At 36.3% G+C, this 17,213-nt stretch overlaps 1 protein-coding gene across 4 annotated transcripts in view; it reads left to right on the plus strand.

The window, feature by feature from the left end:
- Window positions 1-17,213, plus strand: part of ZRANB3 (zinc finger RANBP2-type containing 3) — a 311,788-nt gene that overhangs the window by 107,106 nt on the left and 187,469 nt on the right. For 3 of the 4 annotated variants that reach the window (XM_073884606.1, XM_025856866.2, XM_073884610.1), the window contains exon 3: window positions 1,081-1,099. The exons of the other annotated variant lie outside the window; for it this stretch is intronic. In XM_073884606.1, the coding sequence (XP_073740707.1) occupies window positions 1,081-1,099 (19 nt within the window). The remainder of the gene's footprint in view (window positions 1-1,080; window positions 1,100-17,213) is intronic. 4 annotated transcript variants of the gene reach the window in all.

A 17,213-nucleotide genomic window follows, 5' to 3' on the forward strand; every position in this document is an offset into this window, starting at 1 on the left:
CCTTTTTTTTCTAAGATTGAAATTCCATTTTACCTGTAACTTATCCTTTGATAGTGTATTTATTAGCAAATTCTTAATTTGTGTTTTATTTTATTTTTTAATAATTTTTTATTGTTATGTTAATCACCGTACATTACATCATTAGTTTTTGATGTGTTCCATGATTCATTGTTTGTGCATAACACCCAGTGCTCCACGCAGAATGTGCCCTCCTTAATACCCATCACCAGGCTAACCCATCCCCCCACCCTTGTGTTTTATTTTAAAAGAAATATATAAAACTGTGTAATGTTAAGACCATTGGGAATAAAGGAAGAAGAGAATGGAAATAAGTACTTTATTCCTTTCTAATTATAATATTCTAGTGTTTTCTAGGTTGTCTGGAAGTCCCCTCAGTAACAAGATTGGCTTTTCCCCATATGATGTACTCAGTGTTTCTAAGGGACCCCTCGTGATCCTAACCACACCTGCTATTCTTTCTTTTTTCTCTTTGTTTTCTCAGTTTATGAACCCTATCTTCAATTTTCAGTGGACAGAATTTACTTCTATAGGTGAATAAGAGAGAATAGAGAAGAGAAGAGAAAATTTAGCCAAATAGTAGTAGAAACCAAAATTCAGCTTGAAAATAAGCTTAGCATATATAATGTAGCTATGAAATTTTAGGTATAACATGCTAATATGTGGCTAAGATATATTTTCTTATACTTTAATACAGCATTCTTCTCACCTCTAGAGAAGGCCAATTTTAAGATTTATTGGTAAGGAGGGCATTCATTGGTACAATCACTTGCCATTTTGCCCTCATTTTTGAAGGGTTATTGTAAGCATTGCCATGGGTGGATGTGGGGACCATTTCTGAAGCTCTAACCCTCCTGCATACCCATATGCCATTGGCCGCTGGAGAGTCTTACAAAATCAGCTCTGGCCCATGTTCTCAAGCACACTTGTAAACACGTCTCTCTGGATTAGTACTTTAATGTATGTAAACTGTTTTCTGGCAAGCTACTTAATCAAAACTTTTAAAATGGGTGACTTTGATCATTAAAATATTAACTTGGTTTTATTTTTATTTTTTTCCAGGTGTATGGTAGCTGATGAAGTAAGTGTTTCGTGATTTTTACATCTTTTATAAAATTCCACAACCAATTTTTAGTGTCTACTATTTACCATGTATTCTTTGTCTTTCCAAATGACTCTCTGTCTATATATAGAGAGAGGAGGAGAGGGGACAGATAAAGAGAATGAGACTGAGAATGAATGTGTTGTGTATGTGTTTTTGCTTGCGCATATACACACACATGCATGCAAGGTGTGTACTTGAAACATATTATTATTAACATTCGTGATCCAAAATTTTATGTTCTTGGCAGAGAAAGCATGAATGTGCTTAAATTCAGCCTCAAATGAAACTGACTCTTTTCTTTTGGTCATAATACTGCTTACTTAAAAGTTGAATTTTTAAGAATTTACTCTAGAAGTTATTGTTGTTTCCTATGAGTGTGAAACATAATATTAAAGTGTTATTTTATTATCACTAAACAATTTGATACATTTAAGTACTGTGTACTCATATATAATATTCATGTTTTCTCACTAAAATGGAAGTTCTTGTTATATAAATTATGATACTCTTGACATACATTCTCAGTAATGTGAATCAATAAAGTTCTAATTTTTATTCAGTTTGAGAAATGTGTTGCTGTTTTTATGATGCCTTTAAAAGTAACAGCAAAACGTTTAAAAAAAATGAAGAAAACATACTGAATTTAAAAAAAAATAAAAGTGAAAGGGCGCCTGGGTGGCTCAGATGGTTAAGCGTCTGCCTTCGGCTCAGGTCGTGATCCCGGAGTCCTGGGATCGAGTCCCGCATCGGGCTCCCTGCTCCTTGGGAGCCTGCTTCTCCCTCTGCCTCTCTTTCTCTCTCTCTCTCCCCCTCTCTCTGTCTCTCATGAATAAATAAATAAAATTAAAAAAAAATAAAAAAATAAAAATAAAAAAAAATAAAAGTGGAACCAAAGAGATTCTCCCAATTGACTGTCTTACCTTTAAGTTACATATAGACTCACCAATGGCTGATCTCTACAGTTTCTTCTTTAGGAAAAAAAAATGAATTAGAGTGTAACATGAACATGAATGCTGTGCAGAAAGTTTGATACAAGGTTTCTTGGTTTATGCTGATTTATAATTACTGAAGTTTTTAGTTTGAACTCTTTATTCTATAGGCATTTGTTTAGATTAGATGTTAGGAGTTAGAAACATAGTCATTGCCTATGAAGAATTTCAACAATGTAATTGAAGGGACAGGACATAGATATTTGCAGCAATTTCTATTCTGGAACAGGATGAATTCCAAAAGCCTCTTCATAAATTAATAAGTTTGTGAGCCCAAAATGACTGAAAGAGGCTCACGTTTTTAGTCCCTGAGTGTTTTCACCAAACAGAAATGTAAACTCATCCTTCAAAACCTCAAAACTAGGCATAACCATTGTATATAATATGTATAAAATATATGTGTGATACATATATAGATGCATGTGTGTGTTCATATCAGTTTTTTTATGGCAGTCCATTTAAAGATTTTATTTATTTATTCGAGAAAGAGAGACAGAGAGAGAGTGTGTAAGTGAGCAGGGAGAGGGGCGGTGGGGGAGGGAGAGAGAAAGGGAGAGAGAATCTGAAGGAACATGGGGCTCGATCCCACAACCCTGAGATCACCACCTGAGCCAAAACCAAGTGCCCAACGCTCAACCAACTGAGCCATCCAGGCACCTCTATATCAGTTTTTAAACAGATCAATTTTATGTCCATAGAGATTATACTGTATCAGGTAACAACCATCTTGATAATCTCTCCACAGGTGATAGAGAGGGAAAATCTTAGCAGCTGTGTTATGTCATTGCTACCTTGTTCTTTACTTTAATGTCATGGAGACATCATAGAGACATTTGAATGGGCCTTAAATCTATGGAAGTGTTCATGGATTAAAATATACACTTGATTGGCCCCTTAAGCCTTCCTGACTTTTCTTCAACCAACTGCTTCTCCTCAGTTAGCATTAGACTAAGAATTGTGGGGAGTTCATGATGAGCCTTTAGCCAGTAAGAGTTTTTCATTATACCAACTGCTTTCCCTCATCTCTTTACTATTTACAGTTTCATAGCATTTGTCACATATTGAGTGATTTCAACACCATTTGTACAACAATATTCTTATTTCGTAATTTAATAATTTAAAAATATTTAATACTTCCTCAGCACTTTAAAAAAAAAACTCCACTTTGTGTCCATCATAGTTACTTGTCTCTTTTCACCCACATTTTAAAGACTTCCTCTTTTGCACCTCTTCGACTTTAGAGAGTTATTATGTTAAATCCTATCAATGATGTTAATTATGAAAAAAGAATCCTCAACAGTGTGATGCACAAGTGTAAGATCATAGCTCACAACCTCTAATATCCTCTGTTAGCAGTAGGGTTGAAATGCCATTTTTATGGAATCTTACTAAACTCATGTGGATGAAAGTTAGTAAATTAAAAGTGATAAAGTAGAAAGAACTTGTATGTATGTAAATTATGTGAACTCTGGTTTTGACCTTCATTTGATTTTTTAATACTGTTCTTTTCTTGCTCTTATCACAAAGTGGTAGTCAAGTCAGAGAAGGAAATGTGGTTTATAATTTGGAGGTCAACCACCTTTTTCTGATTTTTAAATTAAAAAGTATGTTTTGGTATGATGAGTATTTGACTTATCAAATAGCTAAAAGCCTCTAAGGAGGGCAATTTTGCATCTCTGTTATCAAACCTCCTTTTTTTAAATGCTTGAATACCCACTTGGAGTGTTGTGTGATTTAGCTGTCTACTGTGATCTTTCCTCCCTAGCTTTAGAAACAAATGACTTCCTTCAACTGACATTACTCCCCCTTCTAGTATTTTTCCACTATTATCTTTTTCTAATGTATTCATTCCTTGTGAACTTATATAATCTTATCTACTGTATATAAGGTAATAATTAACTTTAAATTGCAATGAAAACTAAATTTTAGAGAACAACAAAGCTGCAATGTTTAATAAAATTAACTTTACAAACTGTTTTAAACACTTCCTATTCTCCCCTCCCCATCTTGGTTTAATGCAATTAAATATTGTTTCAAGAACTGTGTAATGAATATACAGAAACTCTTGTCAATTTGTGTTCCATAAATAATGGAATTCAGACCACAGTCCACAGTGAGGCTGTTGCACTGTTACCTTGTTTTTTAATAATTACTTATAAACCACTTTGTCCTTGTTCTTCAGTTGAAAATTATTAAAAGTCTTTCTTCATTAAAAAGTTGTAAATGCAGGGGCACCTGGTGGCTCAAGTCGGTTAAGCGTCCAGCTCTTTTTTTTTTTTTTAAAGATTTTATTTGTTTATTTGACAAAGAGATAGAGCCAGAGAACACAAGTAGAGGGAATGACAGAGGGAGAGGGAGAAGCAGACTCCCCACTGAGCAGGGAGCCCGATGCGGGGCTCAGTCCCAGGACCCTGGGCTCATGACCTGAGCCGAAGGTAGATGCTTAACCATCTGAGCCACCCAGGCACCCCAAGCGTCCAACTCTTAATCTTGGCCTGGGTCTTGATATCCAGGTTGTGAGTTCAAGCCCTTCATTGGGCTCCACACTGGGCATGGAGCCTACTTAAAAAGAAAAATTGTAAATGTGAAGAATAGTTTCACATTAACACAAACCAGGTAATTTAATAGGGTATACATGCAGAAAAATATTAGTCTACACATTTCCTACCTTATTTGTCAAGTATTTAAAAACTATTGTTCTTGGGGCACCTGGGTGGCTCAGTTGGTTAGGCGTTTGCCTTCAGCTCAGATCTGCATTGGGCTTCCTGCTTAGTGGGGAGCCTGCTTCTCCCTCTGCCCCTCCCCCTGCTCGTGCTTTCTCTCCATCAAATAATTAAACAAAATCTTTAAAAAAAATTGTTCTTTGTAGAAATATAGTATTAGAAAATTTTACAATGTTCATTTTTACCTAAGAAGATGGGATTCATATCCTGGATTTACATAATGGCCTAATATGGTGTCATAATGGACAAAAGTTTCAGTACATGGATTCTGTCTTTACTTGTCTACAGTATCTATTATCAAAGCCAGAAAATTCCTACTTTCATCTTACGTAACATTTTTTTGTTAGTACTCTTAGTTCCCCATCCCTAGTGTGCGCGCGCGCGCGCGCACACACACACACACACACACACACACACACACACACACTTTTTTTAAAGTTTCCTCCTTCCTGTTACTTGAGAAAACATTTGTGGGGGCGGGGGGTATACCAAATAAAGTGTTGCTTCCTTCCTTTTTCAAAAGAAAAGGAAACCATTTGTTAAGGCTGACCTACTTGGTTTCCCTTTGTGGCTATTTTGGGACACATTAATAGATAAATATTTGGAACAAAGGCCCTATAGTCATCATTATCAGTGCTTTTCTTTTGGTCAAGGTGCTTCTCTGGAAGAGGAGTTTGGAGGGGAGAGGCTCTGGGACTTGTTCCATGCTGGTAGAATTATTTCTACAGGCAAAAGTCAAGTTTGAAAACCCTTGTCAGTTTCTCTGCAGGCAGAAATATGTAGGTGTGTAGAAACAGGGAAGGACCCTCCTTTGAAGGTTATTTTTGCTTAGAATACCTTAAAATTGATACTGTGATATATACTCTGCCAATATTAACTTTGTAGATTTGAGGACTAAGAAATTAAAATAGACATGAAGAATTTTAGTTTTCCTTTATTGTAAACCTACCCACATTTGACAAAGTGAACTGAGACAGCAGTTTTTATTCCATTGGTATCTACAAATCTTAGATTTCCTTTACCAGGCCCAGGCTGAATTACACTGTCTCCTTGAGCTCTTACTCTTTTGGATTTATAAGCTTCCTGTGTCTGTTGATCCATTTTTGTTGAATGAATGAACTAGTTAAATAGTTAACACTTAACTAACACCTGTGTGCCAGGTTCTTTTCTAATGCTTTACATGTATTAATTTACTTCATGCTCACAACAACCCTATGGGGTGGTATTATTATTATTATTCTCATTATTATTCTCATTTTATAGATGGGAAAGCTGAGGTGCAGAGAGGTTAAGCAAATTGTCCAAGAATATGCAGCTAGTACGTGCTAGGAGCTGAAATATTTGACCTGAGGTAATCCAGCTCGCAGGTCTCTCTATCAATTACTATTCTATATGAAGTCTCTAGGTGCCAGACTTTCTATATTTAGCAACAGGAGTCTTTAGGACAGAAGAATCTGCAGGACACAGTACTCAAATGAATGTAGCTGAATGTTAGAATAAGGGTGATGGCATAAACATTTTGCGCTGGTGAGAGTATCTGTATTTCTTTAAATCAGCATCATTTATTTGCCTGTTTCCTTACTTTCCTTATTTTTAAGGCTAGCCTTATTTTTTTAATGTCCTTTTTAAAAAATAATCTTTTATTTTAGATTTTTAGAATTATTTAGGTTTTGAATTTATAGAATTATAGATAGTACAGAGTTCTTGTGTACTCCATATCCAGTCCCCTATTATTGTCTTAGATTAATATGGTATATGTGTCTTAATTAATGAACCTCCTGTGTTCTGAATAAATAAAAAGTATACTTTATTTAGGTTTTCTCAGTTTTCCCCTAATGTTCTTTTTCTGTTCTCATGCCAGATCAAGGGTACATACCATCAATAGGACTTTTCGCCATAGGTGTAAATCACCTGTCTTGATACAGTGTTTGTCAGATTTCTCCACTGTAAAGTTACTATTTTTTCCTTCCTTTCCATACTGTATTTTTTGAAAGAAAGTAACTATATGCAGCCCATAATTAAGGAATATGGAGTTATACTCCATTTGCTTAAAGGCAGAATAAATATATAAACTATTTGGAATTCAATCATTCATGCATTCACTTTATCCGTATGGACTCCTGGATATTTATTTTTATGTTTTCGGTTATTATCCACTGCTACTTTTTTGTTGTTGTTGTTGCTCAAATTGTTCTAGCTTTGACCAGGGGGAGCTCTTTCAATTCACTCCTGTGTCCTTTGAACAAACTACCTTCATTATGGGCTGTTTTTTTTTGTCCAATTTGGGTTTTTTTTTTTTTTCCGAAGGATTTTCTTTTATTATTTTGAGCATTTTCTTACTTTTTAATACTACAAGATGCTCCAGGCTTATCTTATATAGTTCTTGTCCCAGTCCTAGAATCAGCCATTTCTTTAAGAAATCCTGGTTTCTTTTTATTGAAGAATGATATAAGGGGGCTAGGTGTGTGTTCATATCTGTTGGGGTATCATTTCTTCTAGATCTTTTCAGCTGATGGAGAAAGGAGAAATGTGTGTGTGTGTGTGTGTCTGTGTGTGTATACACATACTTACAAATATTTTTATGTGTAACCATCTGTTCATACTTATGTCTCCAACTGTAATTGATTACCACAGTTAATTCTAGCCTCTTCCCCTTGCTTATCTATAACCTCCCATTCCAACAGTAAGAATCCTGGCTCCCACCATCTGTCATCCATTTACTTAATTGTTCAATTCCAGTATACAGGTATGGTCGTTTCAGTAGTGTTAACTCATATACCCTTGGGAAAGAAAATTGTCAACTAGAATATAGTGCTTACATACAGTTCATTTTGCCATTATTCTTACAGATTCCACTCAATTCTAAAATTACTTATCTCAGCATCTTATTCCTCTACTTCCTTTAGTGAGAGTGTTTCATATTTAACTATACATTTAAGTTCTTTTATCACATTCTGCATTCCATCATGGGATCCCCTGACCACCTAACTTTTTTAAAAAAATATTTGTGAACATTAAAGTTTACTCTTTGTAATGTAAAGTTCTATGGATTTTCACAAATGTTTGATGTCTTGTATTCACCATTACAGTATCATACAGAATAATTTTAGTGCCTTAAACAGTTCCCTGTGCTTCACTTATTTAATTCCTCTCAAGCCAATACCCCAGACAACCACTCATGTGTTTAACGACTATTGTTTTGCCTTTTTTAGAATGTCATATAATTGGAAGGACACAGTTCACTGCTTTTTCAGACTGGGTCTCTTCAGTTAGCCATACGCTTTTAAGATTCATCCGTGTCTTTTTGTGGCTTGATAACTTTTTCTTTTTACAACTGAATAATCCATTTTATGGATGTGCAGTTTGTTTTTCCAGTCACCAAGAAAAGCGATATCTTAGTTGCTTCCAGTCTTTGACAATTATTAAGGCTACTGTTATTGTTCACATGTAGGTTTTTGTTTGGATAAGTTTTTAATCAGTTGGGTAGTTACCTAGGACTGCAATTGCTGGATTGTATAGTTTGGTTAGTCTACTAGAACTGCCATAAGGAAGTTTCACAAGCTCTCTGGCTTAAAACAAAAGAAATTTAATCCTCTCACAATTCTGGAGGCTAGAAATCTGAAATCAATGTGTCAGGAGGTTTGGTTCCTTCTGAGGGTTCTGAGGGAGAATATGTGTGATGCCTCGTCTAGCTTCAGGTGATGGCCAGCAGTCCTTGGTGGTTCTGGGCTTATAGATGAATCACTTCAATCCCTACCTCCATCTTCACGTGCTGTTCTCCCTGTTTGTTTATATCTCTTCTTTTATAAGGATACCAGTCAGATTGGATTAAGGGCTCACCGTACTCCAGTATTGCATCATCTTAACTAATTGCATGTGCAACAACCCTATATCCAAATAAGGTCACATCCTGAAGTACTGGGATGTTAGGACTTCAGTATATCTTTTGTGGGGGACACAATTAAACCCATAATATGTGGTAAGACTGCATTCACTTTTGTCAGAGGCTGTCAAACTGTCTTCCAAAGTGGCTGTACCATTTTGTATTTCTACTAGCAATGAATGAATGCTCTTGCCCAGCAACCTTACTAACAGTTGGTATTGTCAAGTTAATTTTTTTTTTTAATTTTAGCCATTCTATTGGGTGTAGTAGTGTCTTCTTTTTGTTTTAATTTGTGATTCTCGTGATGTTGAGCATCCTTTTGTATATTTATATGCCATCTCTCTCTATATATTTTTGGTGTGGTCTCTGTTCAGTTCTTTTCCTCATTTTTAAAACTGGATTGTTTCTTTTTTGTTATTAAGTTTTAAGAGTTCCTTGTCTATTTAGGTCCAAGTCCTTTATCAGTTATATGTTTTGCAAATATTTTCTCCCAGTTTGTGTCTTGTCTTTTCATTCTCTTAAAAGTGTCTTTCATAGAGCAGAAGTTTGTAATTTTAAGTCTAACTTATCAATTTTTTCCTCTTGATTTTCCTTTTGGTCTTGTATCTTTTTATGCTGTGATATCTGTATTACATTGTTCTTTTTATGATGAATGCCTTTCCTTCTGTATCCCACTCTTTACCCAAGTCCATCAACAAAATCACCATTCAAAACACTCTTCAGATATCTCTTATTCTGTATCACCATTCTCGTTGCCTAATTCTTTTGTGCTCATATTTCTACTATAGTTTAAATTATGTTCTGTACTCATCTGCTCCTCTCCCATAGATGGGAACTCCTAGGACTCAAGCCATGTCTATCTAATAGTATCTGGGGAATACATTTCCTGTTAATGCTTTATAAATGAATGAATGAGAGAGAGAGAACTTCTTTTTTCTTATTAATGTTTTTGTTGTCATTGACTTGAAACCATTGAAACACATCAAGTAATGTCTCTTTATTTGGACAAGAGGGATATCTTGTCTACCAGTTACCAGTATTTTAAATCAGGTCCACAGCCTACTACTACCCACCTTCACTTATTTTGGAGAAAGATTCCTTTAAGTGGGCTTTGGGGTTAGGGGATGTTTTAATACACTTTATTAAAAAGTCATCTTTTAGTGTGAAATTTTTTTTATCTAGAACACTAGCAAAGTAAGAATGCAATTGATTGCATTTTCAATTTTAAAGAAGTTTACTCTGATTTCTTTGGAAGCTGATGTAATTTTGTTCAGGGCTCTTGCTGTTTCATATAGCTGGGTTATTACAAAATTCTCTCAATAATCTTGGAAAAAATTCATATTGAAAAGCGAGGTGTCAGCAGTGGTGAGTTAAACCCTACCCAGATAAAATCAGACACAAAGTATCTTTCTGGAATTTAATGTTTACAGTCCACATAAGCATTTGAAAGGCTCTGCTTCTGGGGTGCCTGGGTGGCTCAGATGGTTAACCGTCTGCCTTCGGCTCAGGCCATGATCCCAGGGTCCTGGGATCGAGTCCCGCCTTGGGCTCCCTGCTCCTTGGGAGCCTGCTTCTCCCTCTGCCTCTCTCTCTCTGGCTCTCATGAATAAATAAATAAAATCTTAAAAAAAAGAAAGAAAGGCTCTGCTTCTGTTATCGAACCTTAAGGTTATTATACATTAACACTTCCAAGTACATTGTAAGGAGGATGTTGCAAACATTCCTGCCTCACCAGTTTTTACTAAATGGAATGTTCTTAATGAATAGAAATTATTTAAAATCAGAAGAGTGGTCAGAATTAAATATTACACCATAATCTGTTTTCCCTTTTCTAATAATGGGCTTAAGTTTTCCCAGAATTTAAAAGCCCAAAGAGGCCACAGCTGCATTGGGAATTAGACAATAATTGTGAATATGCATAAAAGTTTCATAATGTTATGGTCAGAAAATGTGCATTGTATGACCTCAATCTGCTTGAATTTATTGAGATTTCTTTTGTGGGCTAATGTGTGATGTATTCTGGAGAATGTTCCATATGCACATGGAAAGGTGCTGCTGTTTTAGAATGGAATGTTCTGAATATATCTGTGAAATCCATTTTTTTCCGGTGTGTCTTTCACAGCCATTGTTTCCTTATTGATTTTCTGTTGAGGTGATCTGTCCATTGATGTAAGTGGGGTGTTAAAGTCCCCTAGTATTAGTGTTTTATTATCAATTAGTTCCTTTAAGTTTGTTACTGTTTTATGCATTTGGGTGCTCCTATGTTGGGTGCATAAATATTTACAATTTTATGTCTTCTTGTTGGTTAGCCCCCTTTATTATTATATAGTGTCATTCTTTGTCTCTTGGTATAATCTTTGTTTTAATATCTACTTATCTGCTGTAAGTATTACTACTCTGGCTTTCTTCTGACATCCGTTTGTATGATAGATGTTACTCTGTCCTCTCACTTTCAATATGCAGGTGTCTTTAGATCTAAAATGTGTCTCTTGTAGGCAGTATATAGATGGGTCTTGTTTTGTTTTAATCAATTCTGTCTCCCTGTCTCTTTTGATTGGAAGGTTTAGTCCATTTATAATCAAAGTAATTATTGATAGATATGTATTACCATTTTATTATTTGTTTTCTGGTTTCTGAAGATTTTCTCTGATCCTTTCTTATCTTACTCTTTCATGCTTTGCTAATTTTCTTAGTGGTATCTTTCTCTTTATTCTTTGCATATTTCTTAGTGTTTTTTTTTATTATTTATTTATTTATTTATTTTATTTATTTATTTGACAGAGAGACAGATAGCGAGAGCAGGAACACAAGCAGGGGGAGTGGGAGAGGGAGAACCAGACTCCCGGCCGAGCAGGGAGCCTGATGTGGAATTTGATCCCAGGACCCTGGGATCATGACCTGAGCCAAAGGCAGACGCTTAATGACTGAGCCAGCCAGGCGCCCGCTTAGTGTTTTTTTTTTTTTAAAGATTTACTTATTTATTTTAGAGAGAGAGTGTGGCAGAGGGCGAGAGAGAGAATCTCAAGCAGACTCCCCACTAAGCTTGGAGCCTGACACAGGGCTTGATCCCATGACCCTTAGATCATGACCTTAGCTGAAATCAAGAGTCGGAAGCATACCCCACTGAGCCACCCAGGGGTCCTGGTTTTCAATATATAGTTACCATTAGATTTGTATATAACCTCTTATGCATATATATATATATATATAGATGTCTATGTTAAGATGATGGTTAAGTTTCAACCCATTCTTTACTTCTCTCCTTCTGACATTTTAGGAATATGTTATTATGTTTTATATCCTTTTTTTTTCTTTTTTGGTGAGTGCCTTGACTGCTTTTTTACAAAAATAATCATTTTTTCTGGTTTTGTGTTTCCTACCTATGTGCTGTCACTTTTGGTCTCTGCTTTTCACTCAGTGAGTCCTGTATAATATTTCTTGCAGTGATGGTTTAGTGGTCATGAACTCCTCTAGTTTTTATTTGTCTGGGAAACTCTTTATCACTTCTTCTATCCTGAATGATAGCCTTGGTGGATAGAGTATTCTTGGCTGCAGATTTTTCCCACTCAGCACTTTGAATATACCATGCCACTCCCTTCTGGCTTTCAAAGTTTCTGTTGAAAAATCTCCTGATTGCCTTCTGGGTTTTCCCTTGTAAATTACTGACTTCTTTTGTCTTGCTGTTTTTCACCTTTTTTCTTTATGACTGTATCTCACCAATTTAATTCAATATGTCTTGGTGTGGGTCTGCTTTTGTTGATTTTGATGGGAGTTCTCTGTGCCTCCTAGATCTGGATATGTATTTCCTTCCCCAGATTAGGGAAATATTCAGCTATTATTTCTTCAAATAAATTTCCTGCCCCCTTTTCTCTCTCTTCTTCTTCTGGGACTCCTGTAATATGAATGTCACTGCAGTTGATGGAGTCACTGAGTTCCCTAAGTGTGTTTTTGTTTTGCAGCAGTCTTTTCTGTTTTGTTCAGCTTGCTTACTTTCCATTACTCTTCTAGGTTGCTGATTTGTTCCTCTGCTTCTTCTATCCTGCTGTTCATTCCATCAGGCATGTTTCTCATTTTGTTTATTGTGCCCTATATCTGCTGTGTTATTCCTCATCTAGTGTTAAGGGTCTTAATCACGTCTTCTACTCTTTTCTCAAGTACAGTGAGTATCCTTATGATCATTGCTTTGAATCCTGTATCAGTCATGATATTTATATCTGTTTCACTTAGATCTTTGGCTGTAGCCTTTTCCTCTTCTTTCTTTGGGAATAAATTTCTCTGTCTCCTCATTTTGTCTGCCTGTCTGTTTCTGTTTCTGTGTCTTCTGTTGAGAATAATGACTCTATGAAGAAAAGTTCCTGGAGTGCCTTGAAGTTCAGTGTTCCCTGTTCACCAGAACCTGGCACTTCAGGAGAGCATCCTACATATATCTTTTACACCATGCTGTTTTGTGTGAGTTACTTTTCCTTTCAGTGTGGTCATCAGCACTGACTGTCTGCCTGTTGTGGGTTGTTCTTGCTCTCATGGTGTTAGTGGGACCCAAGTAGGCTAGCTCTGAGGGGGCAAGCCTGCTGGGGAACTTGGAAACAGGGCTGCAGTGTGTGTATAATTTGCTTCAAGCCACTAATCCTATGCCAGATTCCCATGAAGCACAAGAGTGACTGGGGGTGTGTGATTGGCTACTGTATGCCACTGGGCCCAGTGGTGTGGCTGGGTGTGGCAAACGGTGGCAAATGTGCACCTGGCAGCTGACAGGGACGTAGGAGTGAAGCTGGGGATGTGTGGCTGTGTGTGGCATGTCAGGTGTGTGTGACGCACTGTGGCTGCTATGTACCTGGCTGCTGGACCAAAAAAAATTTTAATTGATGTATAGTTGACATACAATGTTACATTAGTATCAGGTGTATAGCATAATGATTCATCAACTGTATGTGTTATGCTGTGCTCACCACAAGTATAGCTCTCATCTTTCATCATACAATGCTGTTACAATACCATTGACTATATTCCTTGTGCCGTCCCTCTCATCCTCATGGCTTAGTCACTCCTTAACTGGAAGTCTGTACCTCCTACTCCCCTTCACCCATTTCCCCATTTCCCCATCCCCCCTTCCCTGTGACAATGCCTACTTTGTCCTCTGTGTTTATGGGTATGTTTCTGCTTTCTGTTTGTTTTGTGTTTGATCTTCCAGATATAAGTGAAATCATATGGTATTTTTCTTTGTCTGACTTCATTAAGCATAATACCCTGTAGATCCATCTATACTGTTATGAATGGCAAGATTTCATTCTTTTTTATGGCTGAGTAATATTCCAGATAAACATTTAGCACATCTTCCTTCTCCACTCATCTATTGATGGACATGTAGGTTGCTTTCCACCTTGGCTATTATAAATAATGCTGCAATAAACATAGGGATGTATATATATTTTTGAACTAGTGTTTTGTTTTCTTTGTGTAAATACCAACTAGTGGAATTGCTAGATAATGTGGTAATTCTGTTTTTAATATTTTAAGGAACCTTCATAGTGTTTTCCACAGTAGAGCACCCAACTTTTCATAGAGAACAGCTAGGGATTGTTATCAGTCCAGGTTTTATTTTTCTTACATTAGAACATTTTAAAGCCATTTTTGCCTTTAGGCATTGATTAACCTACCTTTAACCTCCTGTTTTCAACAAATAAATGTTACTGAGTGTCTTCTATTTGGTAAGTTCTTAGAGATATGGATTAAGAAAGATAACCATTCTCTGAGAAACTTCTAATCAAGAGTGGAAGATTGGCAAGTATATCTCTCTGTGTACTATAATGTAAATTGTAGGATATTGGAAATGTTAGAAATGAAGTTTACAAATATAAATTCTATAGCACTTTCATGGATGGAACCATTCTGGCTTGATTAAGTTGCAAGGCTTTCTGGAGGAAGTAGATTTGAAGCAAGCCTTGTAGGAGCAAGTAGAAAACCAGCATTGAAAAAGGAAAATTGAGTTTATTGACCAATTGATCTTCCATGGTTTGCACACTATATTTCCCAGAGCTGTATTTCCCATAATTGTGGTTGAGGCTGATGGTATGGAACTGAGTTCCCTCCTTTACCTCAGCCATAGCCATCCTAGTTTTGTGCTATACAAATGTTGAGTTTCTGTTTGATGTTTTATTTGAAAAGGCTTACATTGCTTTTAAAAAGTTTAAGAAATGTTTCTGTAGATTCTTAGTGTCCTCTTTTTGTATATTACAGTGAAATAAAGTATGTATCTTTCTTTAACGTAATTTTACTCATAAGTGATGCAAAATGTTTCAGGAGAATGATTCAATCTTTGGCATTTTTTTCAAGTTCTAATCTCATTCTCCTTTTCTCAAGCTCTAAAGCTAATTTAAAATGTTAAACTAGAATATATTTTTTGATGATGATATTTTAATGTTGTGAAATTTGATGCATTTAAGCCTATAGGAAATGAGATGTTCCTTGATAGTCAAAGTCTTTAGGACAGCCAAGCATCCAATTTTTGTTTATCATAACAATTTTGAAAGGAAGATATTTTTCATATGATTTCTGTGTGCTTCTGTGTCTTTAAACATTGTATACCAAGGATAATTTAACCTTTTTTCATTTGTTCAAGGTTATCAACTACTGAGAAAAGTTAGGCCCTTTACTTAAATCTCAGACTATTTTAAGTTATTGTGTCTGCTTGTAATTATTTTTGCTACTCCAAGGCCTTTTTCTTCCATGTCTTAAGTTTCAAAAGTTAACAAAAATTCAACTGAGTAAAATTTAAAGATCTATATGGCTTTATTAATTGATTGATGAATCAGGCAGCATCCCATTTAGCAAGTAGAGGGGAGCTCCAAAGGGCGACAGAGGAAGAAAGTGTTTAAAGGTAGAAAGGGAGTGGAAAGAAGGAAATTATTAGTAAAGAATTCATTATTTTTAGGCATGATCTCCCTCCTAAGAGGATCGGAAGGGGTCTACCAGTAAATTTCCCAGTGCTGACCGGGAAATTCCCATGTTGACTGGTTAAAAGGGACCTTTAATGGGGTTTGAAACTGCAGTTAGGTTAGGTATTAAGTCTTGGTTTACTGACTTGGGACCTTATGCTAAGTGATGCCATTTGGAGGCCTGTGGTTTTCTTTTGAATAGTTAGCCCCTTTTGATCATACTCTGAGCTTAACTGAGATGTGACCACAATTTAAGGCATTAGTGCCACTCTCAGCTACTCCTCTGAAGTTCTCACAGTTGTTGTTGTCCCTTTGTGTGGTAATTCACAGGTCATGATGTTTTTACTTGACCTCTGTGATATTCACAGGTTCACAATTTGTAAGTTGGTAGTTTTCTTAGTTCTTTTGCCATTTTAGTCTTAGGGAGATCATTTGTTTGGTGGTTAGTGGCTGCAAACATGCGTTTAAAACTTTTGAGAGAATATAACACACCAGGGACATTATTATGATTACTATAAACAGGTTAATTCCCACTGTTCCAAGTGTACTTTGAAGCCATGGTTCCCAAGACCCAAACCAATCAAAATCAAACAAGTGAAATAAGACCCTCCTGAAGGAGTCATTCTTTTAAGCCAAATGACTTGCTCGGTGATTTTATGTAATTGAGTTTCAACTTCCACAGAAGTGTTAATCCAGGTATAACACATGGTGTTGGCTACAGCACACATCTCCTCATTCAGGTAAAAGATAATCAAGAGCTATTGTATTATCAAGAACTCTTTTGGCCAGAGGGCCTAAGAATCTTCATTGGCACCTATTCCTTTAGCATCAGATTCTGCGATAATTTCAAGAATTAAGGAAAAGTTCCTGATCATAACCTTGTTTACATTTATCCTTAACCAGGGAAGTGGGGACCTGCCAAAAGAATCCTAAATCACGAAACCGTCCTGGTAGGTCCTTTCTGACTCATGATGAAAATCCAGGGGAGTCGACCAATGAGATTTCATTTTGCTTTTTTTCAGCCTGAAATGAAAGTATGCTCTAAATTCTAATCATCGCCCCCCTTAGCAGTGGCCTGGGAGATATAGTTGAGGTTGTTATCTTTCTAGGCCAGTGCCAGAATAGAGGAAAGGAAAAGAAGGAGAAAGGGTATCATGTTTAGTTAAAGTAAGAAGCCTTATTCTGTCCTCTTGGGCAGAAGCAGTCTTCCTTGATGTCACCTACTTCTCTTCCATATCAATTTGATTTGGAGGTGTCCAGCATCTATGCAGGACTAGGTGAGAGCCTTCTTTAGTTGTGTGATGTATACCAAAAGCTCAGTACCTTTTAGTTTTTCAACATTGTTAGTGGTCAGGAACATTTGGTAAGTTCTCTTCCAATAGGGCTTAAGTGCTGTCTTCCTCTTACGTTGTTTTAGATTACATAATCAGTGATCTCTATACTGTGGCCAACACATTCCTTTGAATTGGAATCTAGGAAGGCTTTTTTAAAGCTGTTGTTGACAGACTTAAGTATAAGACATTAGAGACTTACAGTAGGTTGTCATACTTGGCATGAGACAAC

Source organism: Callorhinus ursinus, unplaced genomic scaffold, assembly GCF_003265705.2.
Source record: "Callorhinus ursinus isolate GAN/ISIS: 27379988/994484 unplaced genomic scaffold, GSC_fseal_2.0 scaffold2, whole genome shotgun sequence".
Taxonomy (NCBI): Eukaryota; Metazoa; Chordata; class Mammalia; order Carnivora; family Otariidae; genus Callorhinus; species Callorhinus ursinus.